General features: G+C 48.5%; 3 protein-coding genes across 8 annotated transcripts; 2 read left to right on the top strand and 1 right to left on the bottom strand.

The window, feature by feature from the left end:
* Positions 1 to 60: 60 nt before the first annotated feature.
* Positions 61 to 11,208, bottom strand: LOC1271658 (thioredoxin reductase 1, mitochondrial). Of its 4 annotated transcripts, none has more exons than XM_003436982.2 (2): positions 10,684 to 11,208; positions 61 to 2,443 (listed from the first exon to the last, which is right to left on the bottom strand). In XM_003436982.2, the coding sequence occupies exons 1-2, from the start codon at positions 10,697 to 10,699 to the stop codon at positions 951 to 953; spliced, it is 1,509 nt and encodes a 502-aa protein (XP_003437030.2). In that variant the 5' UTR covers positions 10,700 to 11,208; the 3' UTR covers positions 61 to 950. The 4 variants fall into 4 exon arrangements, with proteins under 4 accessions (XP_003437030.2, XP_001237264.2, XP_310514.4 ...); XM_001237263.3 differs by lacking the exon at positions 10,684 to 11,208 and adding an exon at positions 4,208 to 5,112; XM_310514.5 differs by lacking the exon at positions 10,684 to 11,208 and adding an exon at positions 2,752 to 2,919.
* On the top strand, positions 9,874 to 13,171 carry LOC1271659 (C-signal). Its single transcript, XM_310515.6, has 3 exons — positions 9,874 to 10,516; positions 12,190 to 12,241; positions 12,327 to 13,171. The coding sequence occupies exons 1-3, from the start codon at positions 10,388 to 10,390 to the stop codon at positions 12,890 to 12,892; spliced, it is 747 nt and encodes a 248-aa protein (XP_310515.3). The 5' UTR covers positions 9,874 to 10,387; the 3' UTR covers positions 12,893 to 13,171.
* A 1,363-nt stretch (positions 13,172 to 14,534) lies between these two features.
* Positions 14,535 to 21,834, top strand: LOC1271660 (arf-GAP with coiled-coil, ANK repeat and PH domain-containing protein 2). 3 transcript variants are annotated; one of them, XM_061652860.1, is made up of 5 exons: positions 14,535 to 15,475; positions 15,909 to 16,112; positions 16,203 to 17,270; positions 18,757 to 19,044; positions 19,120 to 21,834. In XM_061652860.1, the coding sequence occupies exons 2-5, from the start codon at positions 16,057 to 16,059 to the stop codon at positions 20,660 to 20,662; spliced, it is 2,955 nt and encodes a 984-aa protein (XP_061508844.1). In that variant the 5' UTR covers positions 14,535 to 15,475; positions 15,909 to 16,056; the 3' UTR covers positions 20,663 to 21,834. The 3 variants fall into 3 exon arrangements, with proteins under 3 accessions (XP_061508844.1, XP_061508913.1, XP_061508940.1); XM_061652929.1 differs by having other exon boundaries at positions 14,535 to 15,675; XM_061652956.1 differs by having other exon boundaries at positions 14,560 to 14,903.
* The last annotated feature ends 3,438 nt before the right edge of the window (positions 21,835 to 25,272 follow it).

Genomic DNA, 25,272 nt, shown 5'->3' with positions numbered 1-25,272 from the left:
ACATTTTGCAATAAAAAAAAAAAATAGGTCCAAACAAATAAAACACACCACCCGATACGCTTTCCGTGGGTTCATCACAAGTTTTCAACTTGCAATTTCGATACACATGTATTGTTGAGTTGTTGTGTGTGTTTTCTTTCCTTCTCTCTGACGCATTGATACTGATGAAATAGAAACCGTACAAATGGGGAATTGATCGCAGAACCGGCACCTTCACCGTCCCCGGATGGATCTGTAGTTGTCAATTGTGCGGGAATAATCTCTCCTTTTTTTTCTATTTCTACTTTCCCTGTTGTTACTGGGTAGTGCGCGCACACTATCCTCACCACACACACGGCGGCGGCGTATAGGCCTGTTCTTAACTTAGCAAAACAATCCAAAGAAAACCGTCCTCTCCTCCTTTGTTCGGTTTTATAAACCAAAATCTGTTGTTCCTTCGCTCTACTTTTTGTGCCACCCTCCGCTCCCGCTTCGTTCCGGTCCGTCCCGTTGGTCCACACACTACAAATCACATGCACACATTGCTGCTGCACACCACAATTACATTGGGCACACTCGCACAAACCAACAACAACAAAAAGAGATGGAACGTTTTCCTCACAGCGATTGGACCCAAATCGGACCGGGTTAGAGCAAAAGGGGCAAAAGAGCCGTCCTAACGAGCTGTCTATTTTTAAATTTCTATTCTTTTTCTGCTTCCTCTTTTTTTAATGTGTTTTAGAAGGATCCTTTCTCCTTTGCTCAGCGACGCGCACCTGTGTGTGTGTGTATGCCTTCCTTTCTACATGCTAAAACCTTTCCACTGCCCCATACCATTCCCGCCAAATTGGATTTTGAAAGAAAACAACAAAAAAAGCGACAAACTAAAGGACGAAGAAAAGAGAAGTGATGAATGCTGGTGTGTGTGTGTGAGTTGCAGGCAACGAATTGTCCGTACGCCTCCTCCCTTCCTAGCTGCAGCAGGTCGCCGGCGTCGGGTCCAGCCCCGAGCTCTTGGTGATGGCGAGCCGGGTGAACTCCTCCGCGACCGTCGGATGGATGCCGACCGTGTTGCGCAGCACCTGCATGGTCAGGCCGCACTTGAGCGCGGCGGCAAAGCCCTGGATGACCTCGCCGGCCGCCGGCCCGAGGAAGTGCAGCCCGAGCACGCGCTGGTTGCCCTCGCGCAGCGCCACCGCCTTCAGATAGCAGTAGCGCACCGAGCGCTGCGGCACGAAGAACTCGGTCGGCTTGTAGTAGGCGTGGTACACCTCGATGCCGTCCTTGCCGTGGGCGGCCTCGGCCGCCTCCTCGCTCAGCCCGACGCACCCGTACTCGAGCGGCGTGAAGACGGTGGTCGCCACGTCCGCGTAGTCCATGCGCTCCTCCGAGCCGCCGAACAGGCGGCGGGCGATAATGCGCCCGGCATGGATGGCGACCGGCGTCAGCTCCGGCTTCCGGTACAGCACGTCGCCGACCGCGTAGATGTGCGGCACGTTCGTCCGGTGGTCCGTCTCGTCCACCTCGAGCTTGTCCGACTTGCCGCCCTCGGCCGTGACGACGCCCGCGTTCGCCAGCTTGAGCGTGCCCGTCTCGGCCTGGCGCCCGATCGCGAACAGCACGGTGTCGAACACGTCCTCACCGTTGGTGGCGGTGCCGGCCTCGTCCACCGTCTCGTACCGCACCAGCAGCCGGCCGTCCGGCTGCTTCTCGACCGCGAGCGGGCGCGACCGGTGATGGAACCGGATGCCCTTCTCCACCATCGAATCGCCCACCATGGTGGCCATCTGCTGGTCGAAGCCACGCAGCAGAATCGACCGCACCATCACGCTCACGTCGTACCCGAGCCCCTTGAGGAAGCCGGCACACTCGAGCCCGATGTAGCCGGCGCCGACCAGGAGCGTGCGGCCGGGCGCCTGCGGCAGGCTGAAGATGTCGTCGCTCGTGATGCCGTACTCGGCCGCGCCGGGAATGTCCGGGTAGCGGGGCCGGCCGCCGACCGCAATCACCACGTGCTTGGCGCGCAGCTCGCGCTCCGTCTGGTTCTTCATCACCGCCACCACCGTGTGGTCGTCCTTGAAGTAGCCGAGCCCGTTCACGTACTCCACCTTCTGGTCGCGCAGGTCGACCCGTGTCACCCAGTTGACCGACTTGATGTGGTTCTGCACCGACTCGGTCAGCGTCGCCCAGTCGTGCCGGATCGCGGCCGGGTCGGGCAGCTGCCAGCCGTACGGCTGCGAGTCGTGTATCGCCTCGCCGAGCAGGGACGCCTGGTGCATCAGCTTCTTCGGGATGCAGCCCACGTTCACGCAGGTACCGCCCAGGCCCCACTTGGTGCCGCGCGGCGACGGCTTCACAAAGTCCAGCACCGCCACCTTCGCGCCGAGCTGGACCGCCTGCTTGGCGCAGGCGAGACCGCCCGAACCGCCACCGATCACCACCAGATCGTACTCATAGTTTTCCTCTGCAGAAAGGGGAAAGAAAGAGAGAGAGAGAGGAGAAAGAAAAAGATTAGCTTTTCCGGCTGTAAGGATCGCACTTGAATCGGAAAGAACACTTTGCGGAGGAATGGGATGTGCGTGTGTGTGTCTTGGGGCGACCTTTGCTACCTTCTCGCTGTGGTGGGCAAACGGTTCGATCCAAGGAGTGCAACAACTGCAGGAAAAGCAAGCGCTGCGCCACTACCTGACACAGCATGGTACTTCCCGCCGTCGTCAACATATCGGTTGCGGGCGGGGGGAGAAGAGCAAATACAAACGAACGAATACTAACGCTCCGCTGCCGTTGCCGCCGCCATGAAGAAGCGTTTTGGATTGTGCCAATGAACAACGAAACCTTCCTTTCCTACGAGAGCCGCACAATTTCACCGGTGTGCAACCCCAAACAGCGCGACACAACTCTGTGCTTGATAACGTCAAAGTGGTGCAAAACGTCAAACGTTAAACGACGAAAACGTCAAACGCAATTCAAATTAAAACCACAAACAAACCGTTAAATGAGGAAATTGCACAACTAATTGCAGGAGGGAAGATTAATGGCAATGTTAACCCCTATTCCAGGCAACCGGCTACACGGGTAGCCAAATCGATTTTGATTGCTTATTTCTCTGGCCCTAGGAAAACCGATAGACTTGTAATTTGGAATGTGTGTGCGTGTAAATCACAGCCATCTTTCTCCTGTTTATTTTTTTGTCGAATTTTTCGAGTTTAATAAACCTGTTACGGAGAAGTTTTTGCAATACCTCTTTTCCCACGGGTAGCCAGTGACTTTGGAGGCTTATAACTTTTGAATGCGTACTCCAATATCGATGCAATATTCTGATGAAAATTTAATAAAATAATGCAGTTTCCAAAGCTGTGCACATATTGGTTCAACCCACTATCGTTTTTTTGTGATATGGCTCTTCAAAGTTGGCTGGATTTTTTTTTTTTTGAGAAAAATTACAAAACTGCAAAAACATTGCTTTTAGTACTTTGCATCGTTTTCACATTAAAATGGCTCTAAAGGTTTTGAGAACTGTAAATCACACGTCTAACATAAATTTTTCAGAACTTTTCAACAAGTAATTAAAAAGATAAAGGAGTTTCCATTTGAATAAAAACCGTTACATCATGACCCTTTTTGGTAGAAAGCCACCAACAATCAAATACAATTCACGAACAATGTTTAAATTCAGTCTATTTGCAGTATTAATTCAACATAAGTTACCAAAAATAGCCATTTTAAGAAGTTTTGCATTTGTCGCATTTTATAAAATTACGATGACAGGCGTGTTATAACGGTTTTTATTCAAATGGAATCTCCTTTATCTTTTTAAACAATTGTTAAAAAATTCTGGAAAAATGTGTTAGACGAGGAATATACAGTTCTCAAGACCACTAGAACCATTTTAATGTGAAATTTTTGTAAAGTTCCGATGTGTTTGTAAACAATGTTTTAACTCTTTGTATTTTTTTTTCCCAAAAAAAAAATCCTCTCAGCTTTGGAAAGCTATGACATAAAAACGGTAGCGAGTTCAACCAATCCATGCACAGTTATAGAAACTGCACTAATTTGTTCAATTTTCATCATAATATTGAATCGATATTGGATTACGCATTCAAAAGTTATGAGCCCTCAAAGTTGTTGGCTACCCAGGTAGCCCGGTTGCCTGGAATGATGTATTTTTTTTTGGTTGATAGTGGCAGAGGTTAATCCGATCTGTTTTCACACCGGTGCACCTACTCACTTGCAAACATGACGGTGGCCTGGGTACGTATCAGCCGCACGCACTGTACAACATTTATAAGGCTCCGCGCGGGTCTCGCAAGCACGGCCGTCGCCATCGCGCTGTTTCGTTGAGTGTGTGAAGGTGTGTGCGTGTGTGTTGCTATCGACACGACCGGCGATGATGAGGCTTTTTTTTTGGTGCTCCTATTGTTCCCACACCACACTCCCTTTCTCGCTCCTGCTCCCTTTTTGGTAGATAAGAACAGCGCCGGTGGATGGTGATGTCGCAGCGAATGCACGAATGTAACCCTCGACGACACCACAACACAGTGAGAAAAGGTTGAAAGATGGGTTTGTGTGTGTGCGTGATTTTCTTTCAATAATTGCGTGGTGTTACGCGCGCCGGGCAATCAAATATTTCGCTGCGCACACTTTCATGGCCAATAGTACACTCACTGCTGGTTCGTACACACACTTTGCGGGGCACTGAGGGAAACCAAAAAACGAAGCGCCGCACAGACGGAAGAGGTGAAATTTTAACCTCCCAAACACCACGTAACCACTAGCCTGAACCGAATCCAATGTGGGTTGTTACATGAGAAAGGGAAAAAGGGGGAAGAAAATGTCTTCTTGCTGACCGTTTCCTTTGCGTTATTCAACACACACACACACATACACACGCACAGTCTTTAACAATGCTGGATAATTGGTTGGACGGAGCAGCGGACACCCCCCGGGGGAATCAAATGGTCGCGCGCGGTACGGAGCAGCAACTTTGCTAAAATGACAGCTGGACAGCCCCCCCGCAATAGGAAGCGACGGTGGCGCGGTGGTATGCCAAACTACCCGACCGACCCCTGTCGCCGACCAAAACAACGCACACACAGATGCTCGCACGTGCAGACGCGACACATACAGCGACAGTGGCTGACGCAATTGTCAAACGCTTCTTTTCTCGCTCCGGTGTAGCGATGGTAAAAACGAAGTTTTCATCGGAATCGATTCCGGCTAGCTCCGAAGTTTTTTGGAATCGATTCCGGATAGCAGGTCCGGAATCAGTTATCGGAAGCGATTCCGGAAATGGAACGGCTCCGGAATCCGGACCGGTTCCGGAATCTAAATCGGATTCGGTATCCTCTAAGAATAGACGTTTGGATCCAATGATGCTACGTACTGATTGCCGCAAAGAATCAAAATTTACTTGCCAACGATCTCATAGACTTTGCCGCGGACTGATTGAAACTTCTTATTTCAATTCAAGAGCTGATTCTCATTTCGAAGCTAATTTCAATTCTGGAGTCAATTCTGATTCCGTTACCGGAGCAAATTGTGATTCCCAGGTCGATTCCCATTCCGGAGCCGATTCCGATTCCTGAGTCATCTCCAGAATCGTATCCGAAGTCGACGCTGGAATCGCCTCCGGAGTCAACTCCGGAATCGGCTCCGGAATCAGCTTTGGAATCGGAATCGGTTCTGGAATTAAGTGTTAAGGGTGGAGGTAGAAAATTAGGGGGAAAACCCCCCGTACGGTTTAGATCGAATGTTTAAAACTATTTCAAAAGGTTTGGAAACTGTAATATTCAGTCGGAATCATATCAAATAATGAATAAAGTGGCTAAAACCACCCCCTACTTGCAAAATTATACAAAAATTAGTGATATTTTGGCTGGATATCACGAGATTCGACTTACACGGTTTTTTTTGTGGCCGTTTTCGGTCCTCATTATCCCATCCCATTATCTCAGAGACCGCATGTATAGTTAATTTTTGTTAATTTTTGGAAATTATTTCGCATTTGACAATCGAGGTAGTCCAAAATCAATCTAACTTGCTCTAACGAACTGTCAAAATATAAAAAAGCGCGTATCTCCTAAACCTCGCATCTCAGGGACTACCTGGGAAAGCAATATTCAGTGGTATATTCTGTGTTTTGTAGTTTAAGTTGACTCTACTTCAAGTCGTTTCATGCTGCGATGTTTCTTTTATGAAAGCTTTCTTTTTTTACATTTACCATTTACTTAATAATTTACAATTGGCCGGCTGCCTGGAACGAGGTTAAGTAATTTACAACCAATTAACATTCTTGTGTCACTGCTTCTCACTCTAAAAACGTTGTGGCTCACTCTTCTCTTCGTTGTGGTTTGTGAACCTTTCATAAAGATTCGTCCGGTGATGAGTGATTCGAATCACGAATCTTCAAATATAGATGAATCGCTAACGATTTATTCAGACTTAAAAGTTTCAAACGATTCTCAATGATTTACTTTTGCAAAAGATTCACGAATCTCGAAAGAATCGCGACGGCCAGCATACACGAAAAGGGCATAACGTATCACTACTCAGGAATCGTTTCGACGGGGCACGGAAAAGAGGCCAAGAATTGGTACTCAATGCATACAATATCCTAGTGAAAAGAGCAAGCCCATACATCAAGTCAAAGAGCTATATAGATGCATCCATCATAAATGACTCATTAATCCTCAGAGATATTGAGAGTTTGAGATACACCTTTGGACAGTCATGAATATTTAACGAGATTTAATGAATCATCGAATATCTTCAGATTTATGAACCTTCTACCCAGCGCTCTGTCACCAATCGAACATGACATCGAACTTGAAAAATGTATGGCATTTGACAGGTTTGAGTCGTGTTTATTCGAGATGTCTGACGGTACACCTCCAAATATAACTCTATACGTTTGTTCGAGTCTGGTGTCTTGTTCGATTGGTGCCAGAACGCCATCTTAGTTTGAGATTCAGATGCATTGATTCATCAGGAATATTTCACTAAATACACTAATCTGTGACTCAGAGTTACCCACCACTAGTTCAATGTTTCTGTTGAAATCTGCCATGATTTGGGGCAAACGATTCCATCAATGTTTGTTCCAAAGATGAAAGATGACTTTCCCCCAATTACGAAATTAACTTTGTGAAAGGGCTGATTATAAGCCAATTACGGTCCAAAACGTTGGAGAATCTTTGAGAGTAAAAAACTCGACTTTAGATTAATAAAGGACTATCGAATTCTCAACACAAACACGTGGTTTTTATTGTCTTACATGTATTATAATCATGTGCTGTTGTGTGCTCAATGAATAGCACAATCAAAGGATCATATTTAGATAACATCTAACAAACAATTACAACAATGTTGCACAATAAATGTTAATGAGTAACCTCTTTCTACTAACAGCAACCGTTCATTTCCGGAAAGCGATGTAGCATCATGTATCACTTCCCGCTCGTGAAGTACACTAGCGCAAATGATAATTGGAATATCCATTTACGCTCCCTCTCTCCCTCTGCTGTACGACACACACACATCCCCTAATTGTTTGCCTTACCGTTGTTGGCGGCTGGCTGGGAAATGTACATTACCCGCGCCTCGTGCGCAAGGGAAAAACAGGGAGCCGTCGGAGAGAGACTTACGGCAAACAACACAGCAAGCAATTCCATCATTTCGTCATACTGTGAAGTAGATGAAGCGTGCATCAACCTTCACTCCCTCCCCCGCACCCTTCTTGACTGCTATCTTTAGTTGGTGGTGACTCCTGTTGCCACCAACGGATGACGGATCGCTCCATCGAGACGGTTCTCGATGGGCCACAAACCGCACTAGTCGGAAGAGAAAACCCCGATGGGCACAATCGTATCTGGCAACTCTAAGTTATGCGCGGAATGACTTGCACAAACGCCTATCTTTACACACACATTCGCATTGACCTTCGAGGGAGGTGGTATGATTTCCAGCCCGCACTCCAAAGGCTAGTTTCACGCGCCATGTTTCCCCCATCCCTTGGGTGGTGGTGGTTGCCTAGTGACCGGGCGCGTCACAAACAACGGGCAGTTCGTTCGGGAGCAGTGTGGGTGGACCTCCGATCGAAACGGTCGGTGCATGATTCACGATAATCGGAACAACCGCCCCTCCCTTTACGTGCTGTGAGAGTCCCCTTTTCGGAAGCCATCCAAAAACCTTGAAGCAGCACCGGATGGCACTAGCAAGGACACTGTGCTTATCGGCAAAGAGACACATTGTGCACAACGAGATATATTGGGTTATCTCAGCGTGAGCAATCTTTAATGTGTGTGTGTTGCTGGGTTGTTGCGAAACCCTTCAAGATAGTACGGTCGAGTTTTGTGTGGCACAAGGCACGCAAGCGGCCATCGATAAAATCGAAATCAGTATCGGTCATTTGTCAATAGGTTGACTTGACCACTTAGACCAAGCTACCGAGTGGATGGACGTTCTTTGCAATTGTTAAAGAGTCATCGCCGTCGATCGACCGGTGCCTCTCAGCAAGCTCAAGGTTAAACAAAAATCCGCTTCTTGCTGTTGGCAGTGCTGCAAAATGTCACTGTGATAACAAAAATCTGGCTGAAACAAAATCCACGTCAGAATCTACGTACTCAATTGTGATAATCAGAGGTGATACTCAAAACGATTGGTGTGACCAATGCATGCTACGTGACATTTTTGCGATCATCGCTTGGTCAGTCACTATGTCATGACTTTTTTTTTTACTGTGATCAATTCTGTAAAATGTCACCGACATGCGAGTCATGCGAAATTCTGGCTGAAAATAAATCATGTCAGTCACGAGATCTACTGTGATGATCAGAGATGAAACTCAAACAGTTGTTGCGACCATCACATGCTTGGTGACATTTTGTGCAACCAATTTTTGGTTTAGTTACTTGGTCGCGATATTTCGTGTCGGTGATTGTCACGATTGTCAAGAGAGATCTGCGATGCTCGCGAGAGGTTCCAACAAACAAAATGAGCATGGTTTTCCGCTCTGTTTGACCGACAGACAATCAAAGCAGACTGAGCGAGAAAGCATGCTGATTTTGCTGCTTAGGATCACACGCCCAAGCATATTCCAAGAATGTCGTGATTATCACTGTCAGTAAATGTCGTGACCAAGTGAGTGATCAAGAGTTGGGTACTAAACAAAATGTCACCAAGCACGTGATTGGTCCACCAACTGGTCTCATCACTGATCATCTCAGTTGTGTACGTGAGCTGATTTGAGCTTCGTTTCAGTCATGAGTGTTGGTGACTGAAACAGTGACAGGTGCTGGCACTGTTCACAGCCGGAAAAAGTCATGATTATGCTTGTGACGGCATTATGCTCAGCTTGCGAGCCAGAGTTTCGCGGTTGACTCAAGTCATGACGCATCCAGCTACCACAGATATGTTCATTGTTTTCGTCGGTGAATTTGTCGCGATGCTCATGGCATTGTGCAGCACTGGCTGCTGGGGACCCACGGTTTCGATCTCGTGTTGCTAATTCGAAGGGCGAAAGCAACAAAGTTTGCCCCCCAAAAATGCAGGGAACTAGGCAAAACTAATCCAACCACGTTGCACAGCAACGTGTGCGCACAATAATTAAAGTTTTTTTGTTTTACACCGCCAATCATAAATTATTGTTTTTCAGCCTTTTCCTCGGGAGCCCCGTTTCGCTTGAACACTCCCCTCCCCTTCTTTCCCCATTGGGGTGCTTTGTTGATTTCGATTTTAATTATCACTCTGTAGAAAGAAAGAAAAACACACATAAAGTTACCAGGCACAGAAAGCCTGTCCCCCCGTGGAGGGGTACGGGAGAATGATCGAGGCGTGTGATTATGGTGACCCTATGGGGTGATGCGGGGGGGAGGGGGAGCAAAAGGGGGTCGAAAAATGCCGGATTTTGACAGGACGAGCTGGCTGGGTTGGAACAGCATGAAGTGGAGCGGAAGAAAAAGACAAGCACAACTCCTTTCGCTTCCGCTCTCGCACACGCATTCGCTGCTCATTCGCGTCTCGGTCCGTGTGTCAGTCAGTCAGTCGGAGTGTGTGGTTGCCCTGGGTTTGCTTTAACCTTACAAATTGTACCACCCGCATCCCCCACCCCATACAAACATAGGCACACACACACACACTTTTCGAGAAGGAAATTTCTAACCCGGGTGTCTTCCCGCACAACAAAGCCTACACCACCAGCGCGGCCGACCGAAAGAGCTCCGAAACAGTTGCCCAACGTTACGTCATTGTGTGAGGTGTTTTTTTTTTTCGTTGGCTTTTTGTTCCTGCTGTTTGGAGCGTTTTGGCTTCCCACCTCCTGTGGTCAATTATCCCTGCACGGCTGTGTGCGTGTCGCTCTGTGTGAAGAAGAAGAATAGGAGGAGGGCCATCATCCGGCATCGAACGAACGATGAACAGCATCCTCATTACCGGCTGCAACCGTGGGCTCGGGCTGGGCCTGGTCAAGGCGCTCATCGGGCTGCCGGCCCCGGCACCGACCCACATCATCGCGACGTACCGTGATCCGGCCAAATCGCAGGTGAGCGCGTGCAATTTTGTCCACCATATTGTATTCCCCCCCCCCCCCCCTCCCCATACCCTCGCGCACATACACAGCTACGCGCACACAGCCGCAACGGCGTGTCTCTGGAATGATCTACAAGCGCCTGGACGCAGAGCTTTCACACACTTTTTGCTAACACTTACGATTCAATGGCGCCATCGCTGCGGAACGCTGTCGAACGTGTTGTGTGTATTGTAGATAATACTGCCGAATGCGCTGGTGTCGCACTGCACTGCTTGCTGGATATAACAGGTTGACGCTTCCTACACTGAATGCCGGTGGATGAAAAGGCACGGTGAACGATACAACACAAAAAAAACACACACACAGCAACGGTGCACGGGAATGTCGCCTGTCGTCGGTTGAAGGATGAAACGGCTTGTGGGCAGAATTCCGCTTGCAGAATCGATGTGGTGCGGGTTTCCTCTCTGTGTGGGTTCGCGTGTGTGTTTGCCGGCTTTAGCTAACGCTTGCTCACTTGCTCGCTTTTGTCAGACTCTGCTGTTTCTCCCTCTCTCTCTTTCTCTCTCATTCTTTCTCGTGGGTACGGTTTGAAGGGTTTTCTAGCAAATCGGGCCGAATAATCGCACCGGCACGAATAATCCGTCACAGTGTGTGCGCGAGTGTGTTTGTGTGTGGCTGTATTTGCTGTGCGCGAGTTGGCAAGTGACGGGGCAGCGTTTACATTACGCAACAGTGTGTGTGTGTGTGTGCAATTTGTAATTCGTCATAATTCGTTTTGCCACGCGACTGTTGTAAAGCTTCGCATAATTTGAATTGATCGTTATGGAAATGGATTTTTTTTCGACCATTGGGTTTCAAACGATTTTACTGGCATTTGATTTGATTTTACTTCGGCTGAATATGAAGAATTTAATCGATGCATCCAAATTCTGAGATTTTATTTGTTATTCTTATATTGTAAACTAGGTTACAGGGTTTACGGTAAAAAAAGCCTTGTTTTTGTTGTTTCCCGAAATGTTTTGGTTGCTTCCCATGATTTATTGAGCGTAACCCAGAATTGTTTGGTTCAATTGTATTGAAATCCAATCGAACGATCACAATACGTTATGGGAACGATCCAAAAATATATGAGAAATGATGAATAAATCGTGAGACGAACTCAAAAAATCACTGGACTAAACCAATAACCCATAGGAGGAAACGCTGTATGACTTTCCCTTATATATGTAAAGAAGCCTTTTTGTGTAACATGAACAGTAGAACGTCGATTAGCCGGACAGCTCGGGACCGGACGGTTGCCGGTTCATCGATTTGCACGGACAATGGTTCAAGAAAAGTCAAATTCATATAAAAATTATAAAATTTTCAAATTCACTAGTTTTACGATTAATGAATGAATCAATCCCTTTGAATCAATCGTTAGTAGAATATTATTTTAATCAATAACTATAGGTTTAACAACAGTTTAAGAACAAACATGAATTTCGAAAATACTTCTAGATACTACAGACCTGCACAAGAAACTGATTGCCCACTTAACTATCGCTGCAAATTTTCGCCGTACGCTTGAACAGCTATCACATGTGTGCGCATGGTTAAGCCACCCGCCTGTTAATCCACCCCTGGATAATCGAGGTTTTACTGTATCTGTATCATTTTTTAATATAAATTTTATTTGAATACAGGATCTGCTTGCGCTTGCCAAACAACATACCAACATCGTTCCCCTCCAGTTCGGTAAGCGGGCAGAAGTTCAATAGTTTCAACACTCACAACGGAGGTCTCAATGATTTCTTTTCCTTTCGCTGTTTTTTTACTGCAGATGTGAAAAATTTCGACCTCTACGACCAGTTCGCAAAGGACGTCGATGCGGTGCTGCAGGGCGCCGGTCTGAACGTCCTGTTCAACAATGCCGGCATCTCACCGAAGTCGACCCGGCTGAACTTCACCAAGCAAGACGATCTGGTGGACACGTTCGTCGTGAACACGGTCGCGCCGATCATGATGACGAAAGCGTTCGTGCCGCTGCTGAAGAAAGCGTCTGACGCGAACCCGGCGGCACCGGTCGGTCCGCAGCGCGCCTGCATCGTCAACATGAGCTCGATACTCGGCTCGATCGAGGCAAACCGGGAGGGAGGTCTGTACGGCTACCGTACCTCGAAGTCGGCCCTGAACGCGGCCACCAAATCGATGAGCCTCGATCTGAAGGGCCACAAGATCATGGCGGTCGCACTGCATCCCGGCTGGGTGCAGACGGACATGGGCGGCGCCAAGGCACCGCTGACGGTGGAGCAGAGCTGTGCCGCGATGGTGGGCACGCTGCTCGCTCTGAACGAGTCGAACAACGGCGGTTTCCTGCAGTACGATGGCAAACCGCTACCATGGTAGTGTGCCCAACTGCACAGCACTGACAAAACGCATTTGGAAGGAACAACGTACTCAGGTTAATGTTATCGGCAGGAAGATTTCTGTGTTTTTATGGGAGCGATCTAGAGCAACTGGTATAAATTTTAGCAAGAAAACGATTCCGAAAAATCTGGCGCCCTTTTGTTGTTATTCCGATTTTGTAAAATTCAATGATATTTAATAATATCACAAACAAAAATTCAGGAATTTTATCAATAAACATGAATCCTCAACATAGCAGAGATAAAGTTTTATCGAAAATAACACGATTTTCCTGGTTTGCTATAGGGCTGTAATTGCTTTTTAGTGTCCTTTTGTTTATTACCTACTATTCTTATCCGAATCCGATTGTTGTTAGTCAGATTTCGACTACGGCAAAACAAGAGTTACTAGTTTTGCCCGGAATCGGAGTTTTCTGGATTTGGAGTCATCCGGAGTTGGAGTCTTTCGGAATCGGAGGCGTCTGGAGTCGGCGGAAGGCGGACGAAATCGGAGTCGTTCGAAGTTTTCCGAAGTCTGCTGATGTCGGAGTGGACCGGAGTCGGAGTTGTCCAAATTTAGAGCCGTCCCGAGTCCAGAGTCGGGACTGGAGACAGCTTTTCATTTTTAATGGATTGTATTCGTCTTTCTCTTTGCTCGTCGACTTCCCAAACAGACCAATGGTTCTAGTCATTGCATTTAGTTGCGACAGTATCCATGGATCGACCGTATCCGACCGACTGACCGACTCCAACCGACTCCAATTCTAGCCGATTAAGGACTCTGGATGACTCCGACTCTGGAAGACTCCAACTTAGGATGACTATAATTCTGGAAAACTCCAACTCCTGATGACTCCAGACTAGTGTTGGGTTTCATGAATCTTTTGTAGAGATGGAATATGGATCTTCAGTGATGATTGATTCGCTAAATCGAATCGAATCATCAAATATTTAAGAATCTACTTATCATTTACTCAACACTACTCCAGACGATTCCGGACGGTTCAGGACGATTCCCAATGGTTCCAAATAATGCTGGTCGTCGCATCCTTTCGGAGCCGTTTCTGACATTTTCGATGCCGGATCGGAGTCATCTCCGGCTTTTGACCAACTATACCCAGCAACATTTTGTTTCTCATTAAAACGTGGCTTTTTGTTTTACAAACGGGAATGACTTTGGAGAACGACTCAATAACATGCCCGTCGTGGGTTCAATCCTAAAATGGACTATCCTTCCATAGAAAGGACTCCGGCTGCATCGTAGTGAATAGAGCCTCGACAGCCTGTATAGGCCGTCATGTCCGCGTAGGACGACGATGCGCCAAATAGAAGAAGTTTTCCAAACAAGTGGGACAAAATGTGATGATTTGTATTTTTATGCTATTTTGTATCGATTCCACTGTTCAACATTTTAAATGAAGTCATACATGTTCTCCTCGATTAAAATAAAGTCCATATCCAGTCCAAGAAAATAGTACAAAAATGCAAGAAAAAAATTGATTCAAAAGAATTGGTGGAGATGACATGCCCGAACTATATATAAAAAAACATGTATCAAAGGTGAAGGCGGCGAACCCTGCCGCTTGCGCTCCACTACACGTTCTGGAAGTTTGTAGCGAAACGTCACCTTTCGGCACCATTGTGCAAGTGTGGCACAAACGTACGATAAACGCATACACACCGAATGGGACTGTCAGCTGCCCTGCGTGTGTCTCGCTCTCGCCCAAACCGTATCGTGCTCGTGCTCTTGCTTGCGAAGCCTTGCTGTCAGTTGTAGCAAAACGCAATTCCCCCAAATGTGTGTGTGTCTGTGTGTGTCGTCTCCCTTTTCCCCCACCTCGACACCTAGGCAGCCAGTGCAAACCGTTCCATGCAAAACACAATACCAACCCCATTCCCCGTGAAGTACGCCGTGCGTGCGTGCGTGCCAGTGTTTTGTTTGTGTTTTGTTTGTGTTTTTTTTTGTGCGTGTGTGAGTGTGTGTGATTCGTTTTCCCTCTGTGCGTTTGCATGTAAGTTAGGACGCTCTGCCCGAATTTCCCGGAGCGATCGATTCCGCCCCGGGCTCGGTTCCGCTTTGGTGGCGACGACGAGACACGATCGGATCGATCTTGGCTGGAGGTGACGGATGACTTTGATATACACACACACACCCGTATGTGTGTGTGTGTGTTGCTGCGTTAGTCAGACGGTTTCGGACGGAGGGTGTGCCCTGCTGCGGTCCCACTGTGTGTTAGTTTGGTTGCATTCCTTGAGCTGAACGTCTTCCCCGCATCGGAAGCGTCGGCAACAAAGTCAACAAACGGCTCTTGGGCGCGTTGGGAGCTGTGTCTCGCTGGCAGTGGTCCCCAGGCGTTAGTCATTAGCACGAGAAGTGCATTAGTCGCTTGATGACAGCATGTTTTCGTAAGCGATCCAAAACACTCACACACAGCAGTAGTAAGCACAGGGTGCACTTCTCGAGACAACTCCAGTCGGTCGCGGAACGCCACGACTTCCGGCTCGCAAAGAACCTCCCCAACCCCCCCCCCCCCCCTCCGAACTGATATCGCTTATCGGTGGCCTGCGGACGCCTTGCTGGATGGTGAGTAACACAGTATGTGCACTTTTCGCTCTTCCGTATTCTTCACTGTCTGCTGTCTCTTTCTATCGTACACGTTTTCCCCCACCATTCGTACCACGCACACACGCGCGCGCTCGACCGCCAACCGATCGGAACGGTCCGTCGATCGAAGTGACAGAGCGCTTAGACCACTCCCCCCCCCCTTGTCTACAGTGAAAAAGGTGAAAACGAAAGTTGGAAAGCTTTTTGTAGTGGTGTATCTTACATCCCACCCCCCACCCCCGCCACCTTTCTCCCCTTGTTACAATTCCAAAACGTGGCGAGTGGATTATTTCCGGTTACCGGGAGGGGGAAGGGATCGATGATTTTGTGTTTTTTTTTTCTGCAAGCGAAACTTCACTTTCACATTGTTCATTTTTTGTTCTGTTTTTTTTTTCTTCTTCTTCATTTTCAGCCCCACACTGCAACACGTTTGCAACGCGAAACCCTCCCCCCGCCCGCAACCGCACCGTGTCAACTCGTTCGTCATTCAAAACTGGCGCCGCGCGCCACAACGATCAAACCTGCGTGCGCATAGTGGCCCGCCCAACGCTGCCCCCGCCATGGCACAGTGCAAGATTGATTTTGGCGAGTGCCTCAAGGATTCGCCCAAGTTTCGGTGAGGCTCTTCCAGACAATCGGCAAATTCCGCAAACCGTCACCCCCCCAAAAACTGCTTCGACTCAACTCGTTTTCCCCTTCCCATTAGGTTACGGCTCGAGCAGGAGGAGTCCGAGATCGAGCACCTGGAATCGAAGCTGGAGAAAATCATCAAAGCGTGCAGCGCGGCAGTGGACAGCGGCAAGGAGTACATCCGGCACCAGAGCACGTTCGCGACCTCGCTCTGGGATCTGCAGAAGCACTTCCAGGACAGCAAGAACTCGACCAACGCGCTCGCCCAGCTGATCCAGCTGCTGCAGGAGATGAACCGGTACCACACGACGCTGCTCGACCAGGCGAACCGGACCGTGCTGAAGAATCTGACCGGCTTTCTGCGGCGCGACATCCGCGAGGTGAAGGAGTACCGGCAGATCTTTAACAAGGTGTCGGAAAATTTGGACGCGGCCGTCTACAAAAATTCCCAGGTCAGCCGGAACCGGCCCGCCGACGTGCTCGACGCGGAGAACGTGCTGTCCGCGTCGAAGACGTGCTTCAACCATACCGCGCTCGACTACGTCAACTACATCACGCTGCTGCAGAACCGCAAGCGGCACGAGATACTGGGCACGCTGCTGAGCTACCTGCAGGCGTGCAGCACCTACTTCCACCAGGGGTCGGACCTGTGCGAGGACTACGGGACGTTCTTCAAGAGCCTGGACGAGGAGATTGGCGTGATGCGGTCCGAGTACGGCGTGCTGGACAAGCAGATGCAGAACCGGCACACGTGCGTGAACGAGCCCCGCTCGGACGGAGACGGGGGAGGAGCAGATGCGAGCGGTGCTGCTGGTGGTGGCGGTAGTGGAGCAGGAGCCAGTGAGCATAGGCCGGGTGTGGAGGCCGGTGGCGAAAGTGGCGGCGGCGGCGGCGGCGGCGTCGGTAGTGACGGTGGCGCCCGCACACCAAGCTACATGGAGGGCTACCTGTTCAAGCGCACCTCGAACGCGTTCAAGACGTGGAACCGGCGGTGGTTCTGCATGCGCGACAATCAGCTGTTCTACCGGAAGCGCACCGGCGAGGAGCTGCCGACCGTGATGGAGGAGGACCTGCGGCTCTGCACCGTGCGCCAGCTGGCCGACTCCGACCGGCGCTACTGCTTCGAGGTCATCTCACCGACCAAGTAAGCGCTGGGAATATTTTTTGTTTTGTAGATTTAATGACACGAACAACAGTTATACAGGGTTTTCCGAGTCATTTTCCAAGGTCTTCAACATTTTTCATTGCTTGCGGTATGTTTTTCGACAGCTGTCAAATGTTGTATTTTCATCAAAATAATGTTACACTTCTTCAAAATGATTTTCAACAAGTCTCAAGGTGTGTTGAAAATCATGTGTAAGAATTTAAATTTTATTTTGATGCAAAAGCACCTGCTGTTGAAAAACATCTTGGAGGCGGTGTGTAATTATGCGCACGGAGTTATGCGCAGTGACTTAGGAAACCCTGTAAGTGGTCCGAGATTACAGAGGCTTCCAAGTCACTTTCGAATGTAAACATTGTTTTTCACTGCGTGCAAAATGTTATTCCACATCACTCTGATACTTCATTTCCCTCATACAGGATTTTCCTAGTCAATTTCCAATGTCAACAACATTTTTCATTGCTTGCAAGATGTTTTTCGACAGCTGTCAAATGCTATAATTGCATCTCAAATATTTTCCAGTTCTTTCGCATGATTTTCAACAAATCAACAAACTGGACTGAGTTTGACAGTTCTTTGTGGTGTGTTGAAATTTATGTGGCAGGATTGAAATTTTATTGCGATGCAAACATAGCACGTGAGAACTGTTGAAAAACATCTTGCAAGTGGTGAGTAATGCTGTGCACATAGGAGATTGGACTGTAAAAATTAAATAATAATTTTTAATTTCTTCAACATGATGTTCAACACGACTCAGTCTGGACTGAGGTTGACAGTTCTTTCTTATATGTTGAAAATCATGTGTTGAAATTGAAATTTCATTTTGAAGCAAATACACAATTTGACAGCTGTTGAAAAAAATCTTAGATGCGGTGAATAATTATGTGCACATTGAAAAATGATCTGCAAAACCCTGTAATATCAGTGCGTAGCTCTAGATCAGCGGACGGCAAACTATAGAGATCGAAGGACCAAATTTAGTAAATGATCGAGATCCGCAGGCCAGGAGCAAGCGCTTTTTTGCACTTAAAGTATTACATTACAAAATTTTAGAAATTAAATAATTGGTTAATAGCATGAAGCAATATAAATAATGATATTATACAGATTTAACAGTCGAGGATCAGCAACCGAGTGTGCAAAAGTGTGATCAGTTAAAACTACAAAGCAAGAGCACAATATCGCTGCTCTATGACCCCCTCTCGCTTGCCAGTTCCCAAAAATGTTTGTAGGTACTCAAAATATTACAAAAGCCTCAATGGCTCAAACATTACAGGGTTATCACCCAAGTCACTTAGGAATGTGCACATCATTATTGATCACCTCCTAGATGTTTTTCAACAGTTGTCAAATGGCGTATTTGCATAATAATTATATTTCAGTTCTTACACATGATTTTCAATACATCACCAAGAACTGTCACCCACCACCTAATGGCTTTGTGCTCTTCCCAAATTCCGCTTTCCAGATCGCACATACTGCAGGCCGACTCGGAAGCGATGATGAGCGCATGGATCAAGGCACTGCAGAAGGGCATCGATTCGGCAATTCAGCACAACAGCGGGTACAGCAGTGACATGCGCGGGCTGGCGGCGGGCGGCGGCCCGGGCGGCGGTGTCGGCGGCCCCGGTGGCAGTGGCGCGGCGGCGGCATCCGACAGTGGCCGGCCGGGCGATGGGCGCACGGACGCCAGCGGCCGAGAGCGTGCCGGCACGGGCCGCGCTTCGGACGGTTCGCGCAAGGGCTTCAAGAAGATGTAAGTTGGCATGCGCTCACCGCTTGATGACCGCAGTGACGCTCACCTCTCTTGTCCTCTCCTTCCGCTTCGCAGCAACTGGACGCAGATGCTGAAAATACCCGGCAACTCGCGGTGCGCCGACTGTGGCAATGCCGATCCGCGCTGGGCCTCGATCAACCTCGGCATCACGCTGTGCATCGCGTGCTCGGGCGTGCACCGCAGCCTCGGCGTGCACTACAGCAAGGTCCGGTCGCTCACGCTGGACGTGTGGGAGCCGGAGATACTGCGCGTCATGATCGAGCTCGGCAACGACGTGATCAACCGGGTGTACGAGGGCAACGCGGCCCGGCTCGCCCGGTTCGATCGGGCGACCGACAACTGCGAGATCGCGGTGCGCGAGGCCTGGATCCGGGCGAAGTACATCGACCGCCAGTTCGTGGTGCCGCTCGGCGGGCTCGGCAGCGGGGCGGCGGCGGCCGGGCCGGAGGACAGCAGCACCTCGTCCTCGTCGCTATCGTTCAAGAGCCTCGGGGCGGACAGCTCCAAGTTTCCGGAGAAGTGGAGCATCAAGAAGCTGCGCCGGCGCAGCTACCGCCAGCTGCTCCGCCGCACCAATGCGCCAAGGAAGGGCGGCGGCAGCGGCGGCGGCGGGGTAGTGCAGGAGCAGGAGGAGGAGGAGGAGGGAGATGAAGCGTATGAACAGGCGTCCTCCCGGCTGCCCGTGACCGATCTCGATGGCGATTCCGAGCCGGACGAGGAGGAGGGAGAGGAGGGAGAGGGGGCGGGTGGAGCGTCGGGCGCGAAAAGCTGCCCGGACGCGGACGAGAAGGACGTGCTGGCCCGGGTGCCGAAGCAGTTCGCCGACATACTGCTGATCGGCGATAACATCCTCACCGACGATCACAACCTGCCGGACGAGGATCTGCTGCTGCTCAACTCGGACCAGGAGTCCACGAGCGGCGAGGAGGACAACGCGATCATGGAGTGCGAGGAGCTGGAGCGGCTGTCGCCGAACTATCTGCTGTACAAGGCGGCGAGCGGCCACAATCTGCCCGTGATGAGCCAGGCGCTGGCGCTCGGCGCGGACAAGAGCTGGGCGAACCCGCACGACGCCGACCGGACGCCGCTGCACGCCGCCATCCTGTCCGGCTCGGTCATGTCGTGCGAGTTTCTGCTGCTGAACGGGGCCGCGATCAATGCGACCGACCGGTACGGCCGCACGCCGCTGCACCTGGCCGCCGAGCAGGGTTCGGCGGCGCAGGCCTACCTGCTGCTCAAGCACAAGGCGCGCTACGACATCGCGGACGTGGACGGGCGCCGCCCGATCGATGTGGCGGTCGAGAAGGAGGACGCGGACATCGTGACGCTGCTCCGGCTGACGCTGCTGAACGACGAGATCGGGTCCGGCGAGGACGGGGAAGCGTACGCCGGCGGCGACTCGACCTACGTCGCGGTGATGAACGAGTTTTCCCACCTCGCCAGCAATCAGCCCCAGCGGCTGCAGCGCAATCGGCACCAGCAGCAGCAGCAGCAGCAGCAACAGCAGCGACAGGCACTAGCGGCCACCGACGATTCCCACCCGCTGGATCTGGATGCAACTTCGCAAGCGAAGAGCAACGCCGTGAGCGAGCTGTGAGTCGTCCGTCGTCTGCACACGAATCTCTTGCTGCTACCCGGACGAGAGAAGAGGGCAAAGGAAACACACACCGCAGTGCTCGATTGTTTTGATGTGCAGTGGGGGATGAGAAGCAAACGAAAAGAAAGGGGAGTAGCTTTCATTTCCCCATTATATCCCCTGACCGAACTCTGCGAAGTCTTATCGTGATGAAGTTTTGTTTTTCTTTTTTTTCTTTTTGTGTGTGTGTGGAATAGATTCCGTTTAGTGTTATTTACAAGCAAAGGCAGTGGGAAGGGGGAAACTCTATCTATAAACAAAAATAATTACCCCAGAATGTAAGCGCAATAATGTTTCATGTTTAGAAACTGTTTAAAACTGTTTTTTCGTTCTCATTTTTGTTCTTGTGAGAGCGTTTTTGTTAGTCGGCTTTTGCCCGCCAAAGGAAAACGGACGGCCTGCCTAGTATTTGTACGTGCATTTAATGCTAATCTCTTCCGCTGCTCCCTGCCCTTCACAAAACAAAATTAATTTTGCCCCATTGGTGTGCTTTGTGTTGTCCGTCCCCCGTTCATTAAGTGTTGTCCATTTCTTTTTTCTTTTTAGCGTAATAATTATTTTACATTGTATTTTGTTGGCACCCGATATGTATTGGATTTTATTCAGCACCACAAGAGCACGTTTTTCTTTGCTTTTTTTTGTTAAGAGAAGAAAAACACATACACGCATCACACAAACTAACACGTTGACACGGTTTGTTGCAAGCGGTAGAGGTCGAACATCTGCCCAACGTCTAATCGACTGTTCTAGAAACTAAATCTAGAAACAAACAAAAAAAAACATGCCTTTAAGAGGGGTTATTGGGCGGTTATTTTTAAATGTATTTTTGTTTTTTTTGTTAAGTGAAGCCTCTAGTATTAGCACAACAAAAACCACTTTACCCGTTTCCGGCCCTTCTTCGTGAGTGTGTGTGTGTGAGAGAGAGAGAGAGAGAAAGAGAGAGAGAGAGAGAGAGAGACCGATGCCCTTGGACAGCCAACACACGGAAAAGAAAGTCTCTCTCTCTCTCACACACACTCTATCTCTCGATTACGCAATCTCGAGCCTAGAGCATCGTATGTTAAGAAGATGTTATAATGTTAATCTATTAATCTTGCACCAAAAATAAATGGGGAAAATGAGACAAACGCAAATGGGCGGTCATCTTTGCAGCTGGAGAAACCACCAAACCTTTCGGATATTTGATCGGATGCATGGGGGGGGGGGAAGGTCGAAGGGTTAAAGGGGGAGTTTAGTCTAGTGTTGGGTTTCTTTCATATCAATCTTAAGCGAAGAGTGATACAAATCTCGAATCTCTAAACATTCACAAATCTCCAAGGAGTCTTAAATATGTTAAAATTTGCGAGTCTTCAAAGATTCATGAAGCAAGAATGATTCATGAATCTAAGCTACATTAATATGAATCTATTGAGATGCATTAATCCATAAGCTTTCGGAATCGTTCGAATCGGCTTCGCGGATGACATCGACATCATCGGACATACAACTGCGCCGGTGTGCGAAGCGTACACCCGACTGAAACGCGAGGCCGAGAGGATTGGATTGAGCATCAATGTGACGACGACAAAGTACCTGCTTGCCGGGGGCTCTGACCGTGATAAAGCCCGACTCGGATGCAGAGTATCAACTGACGGCGACGATCTCGAGGTGGTAGAGGAGTTCTGCTACCTTGGTACGGTCGTAACTACGGACAACAATGTAAGCAGCGAAATCCGAAGGCGCATTGTTCAGGGAGGTCGTGCCTACTACGGACTCCACAAACTCCTGCGATCCGGAAGACTTCAGCAACACACGAAATGCGCCACATATATCGCACACTGATTCGTCCGGCAGTCCTCTACGGGTACGAGTCTTGGACTATGCTAACGGAGGACGCCAATGCACTCGCCATTTGCGAACGGCGGGTGCTAAGGACTATCTTTGGCGGTGTGTGCGAGCAGGGCGTGTGGAGAAGGAGGATGAACCACGAGCTAGCTGAGCTGTTTGGCGGTGCCGATATCCTGACGGCCATCAAAGCCGGAAGGATACGATGGCTGGGGCACGTCGTTGGAGGACTGCAGCTCAGGACCGAGTTTCCTGGAAACGGATTGGCGACCTGGCCATGTCTACGAGACGTGCTCATACATGAGCAGGCCAACAAGAAGCAGAAGAAGAATCCATAAACGTTCATATATCTCCAGAGGTTCATGCATTTTTAGGGATGTATGGTGTTCAAGATATTGAATTTGCACTATCCCAGTGATCGCCAATGTACGGCTCGCGAGCCGCATGCGGCTCTTTAATGTCTAGATGGCGGTTCTTTGCCGTTCGTATGTTTCATAAAACTTTCAAACATTTTAACTCTTGAGTTATCCGTTTGGCTCATCAGGTAGCGCTCTGCTCACATTGTTGTTGAATTTGGCTCTTTTAATCACAAAGTTTTCCTATCCCTGCACTATCCCGCAGTACAGTGGTTAACTCGCAAGGTTTAAAAACATGCACGTCTTGGGTGCTAGCATGGACTATCTTTCCATAGCCAGGACCGATCATCCGGCTGAGCAGCACTTGCCAAAAAGCTGGTAAGTCCTGTATTGGCTGGCTTGACTACGTTTGTTGTGGCGCCAAGAAGAAGAATAAGAATAAGCTCTAGCTCCATGACAATTTTAAGATTTTTGAATTACTTAGATGATTCATGAACCTTTTGAAATTCGTGAATTTGTGAGATTTATGAATCTTTCCAACCGAGATTCAGACTCATTCAATAATTTCAAAGATTAATTGGGATTCATGAAACTGAATAAAATTTACCCAACACTAATTTAGCCATCTAACAATTCACCAAACTAGGCTCACGTTCATATTTATATTGGAGGAAATGAACTACCTGCCATACATAGAACGCGTTCTTTTGAATGAATAACTCAGTACATTACAGGGTTTTCCAAGTCACCTTCGAATGTGCCCATCATTATGCACCGGCTGCAAGATGCTTTTCAACATCTTCTCGCCGTGTTGTATTTGCATTACAGTCTTTCCCCGAGTTACGCGAATTTTTATTTTTCACAGTTCAGAGGTCAAATCAGTAAAATTTTCTTCATCAATTGTCAAACGAAAAATAAATTGCAATTTGTCAAAAGTCGTTAATCTCTAAAGAGACAGAAGTAACCGAATTTTGCAAACGAATTGTATTACAGGGTTTTCCAGGCGTTCTCATAGTTGTGGGACACTTCCTTGACTCTTTCCCATTGGAAGTGAACTTCATTCGTTGGAAACTGAACTCTATGGCTCCCTTTTTGGACCGGCGCCTTGGACATTCCGATTGGATTTGTCCAACAAGGGTGCTATAGAGTCCAATTCCCATTACATTAAGTTGATTTCACGTACGAAGGAATCAATTAAGTGTCCCACAGCTATGAGAACTCCTGGAAAACCCTGTAAAGAAAGTAAAAAATTACATAAATGAACTACATTAGAAACGCGAACGTCTCCGGATCGCATTATTCGCGTAACCAGGGGGAAAAATCGATTCTTCCACATGATTCTGTGGGCACAACCTATCACAAAAAACGGTCAAACTCAATCCAGCTTGAGACGTGTTGAAAATCATGCTGAAGAAATGTTAAAATATGAATAACAACGTTTAAATTGGAAACTGACTTGGAAAACGCTATATTAAGAACCGATGAACGTTGATTAGATAAACGTAGGTCGTTCGTTCTTTGGAATGAACTGAACGAATCGTGCCCGGGTTCTTGGGGCTCACCTGTACACTAAAGAATTACAACAAGACACATACACAAGAAGAAGAGAACGAGAGAGAGAGAGATGGTGATGGGTTGTGTTTTTGATCTTAGTTGAACTCCAATTTAATTGTTTTATTTCCTTCCGTTCTTTTTTGTTCACTTTCTTCACTTCGTCCGTGTTTTACACTCCTGTTTTTTTCTGTTTTAACGCCCCGTCGCCAACAACTTTGTAAGTTGGAGCGCGAAATATGTGTGTAGCGAAGAATGCTCGGGCAAAAAATATATTGCGATTGCTCATTGGACTCTCATTGGCGCTTATCATTTTGCCGTCCGGCGAAGAAACCGTTCCCAGCACGATACGATTTTGAGGGGCACTTGGTAAAGGTTACAGCACACGCGCTCTGTCCGGCCGGTCGGTTGCATCGGGGCCACATTCCGAACGGTGAAGCTTCTGAAGCATCTTCTTCTTCCTCTTCTGCCCTACTTTCGTTGTATCTATCACACAACCCGGTGTAAATGTGTATATATTTATCCGCCCTACTGTTACGCTGTTGGTAGCTCAATATGAAAGTTCAATCGTTGTATACGCACGTGTACAAATTGTATATAAATGGGCTGCCTGGCGGCTAGAGGCTTCGGGGTTATGCGCTGAGCCGGTTGAGATAAGTCTTTTTTTGCGTGGCTGTGAAGCTGGCAGGAGGAGCGTGGCGTAATCGCCACCCCTCCCGTTCCATGCGCGCTCATCACGCGCATCAATGAATGCACTTGCGGGTTTTATTGTTTGTAAAACCAAAATAAACCGAGTATGGTTTTAATGCGGTCTTGACTGGTTTTAAATTGCGGCATACG

Source organism: Anopheles gambiae, chromosome X, assembly GCF_943734735.2.
Source record: "Anopheles gambiae chromosome X, idAnoGambNW_F1_1, whole genome shotgun sequence".
NCBI classification, from domain to species: Eukaryota; Metazoa; Arthropoda; class Insecta; order Diptera; family Culicidae; genus Anopheles; species Anopheles gambiae.
Note: the sequence above shows the minus strand (reverse complement) of the source record. Positions and strands in the feature narration are given on the sequence as shown.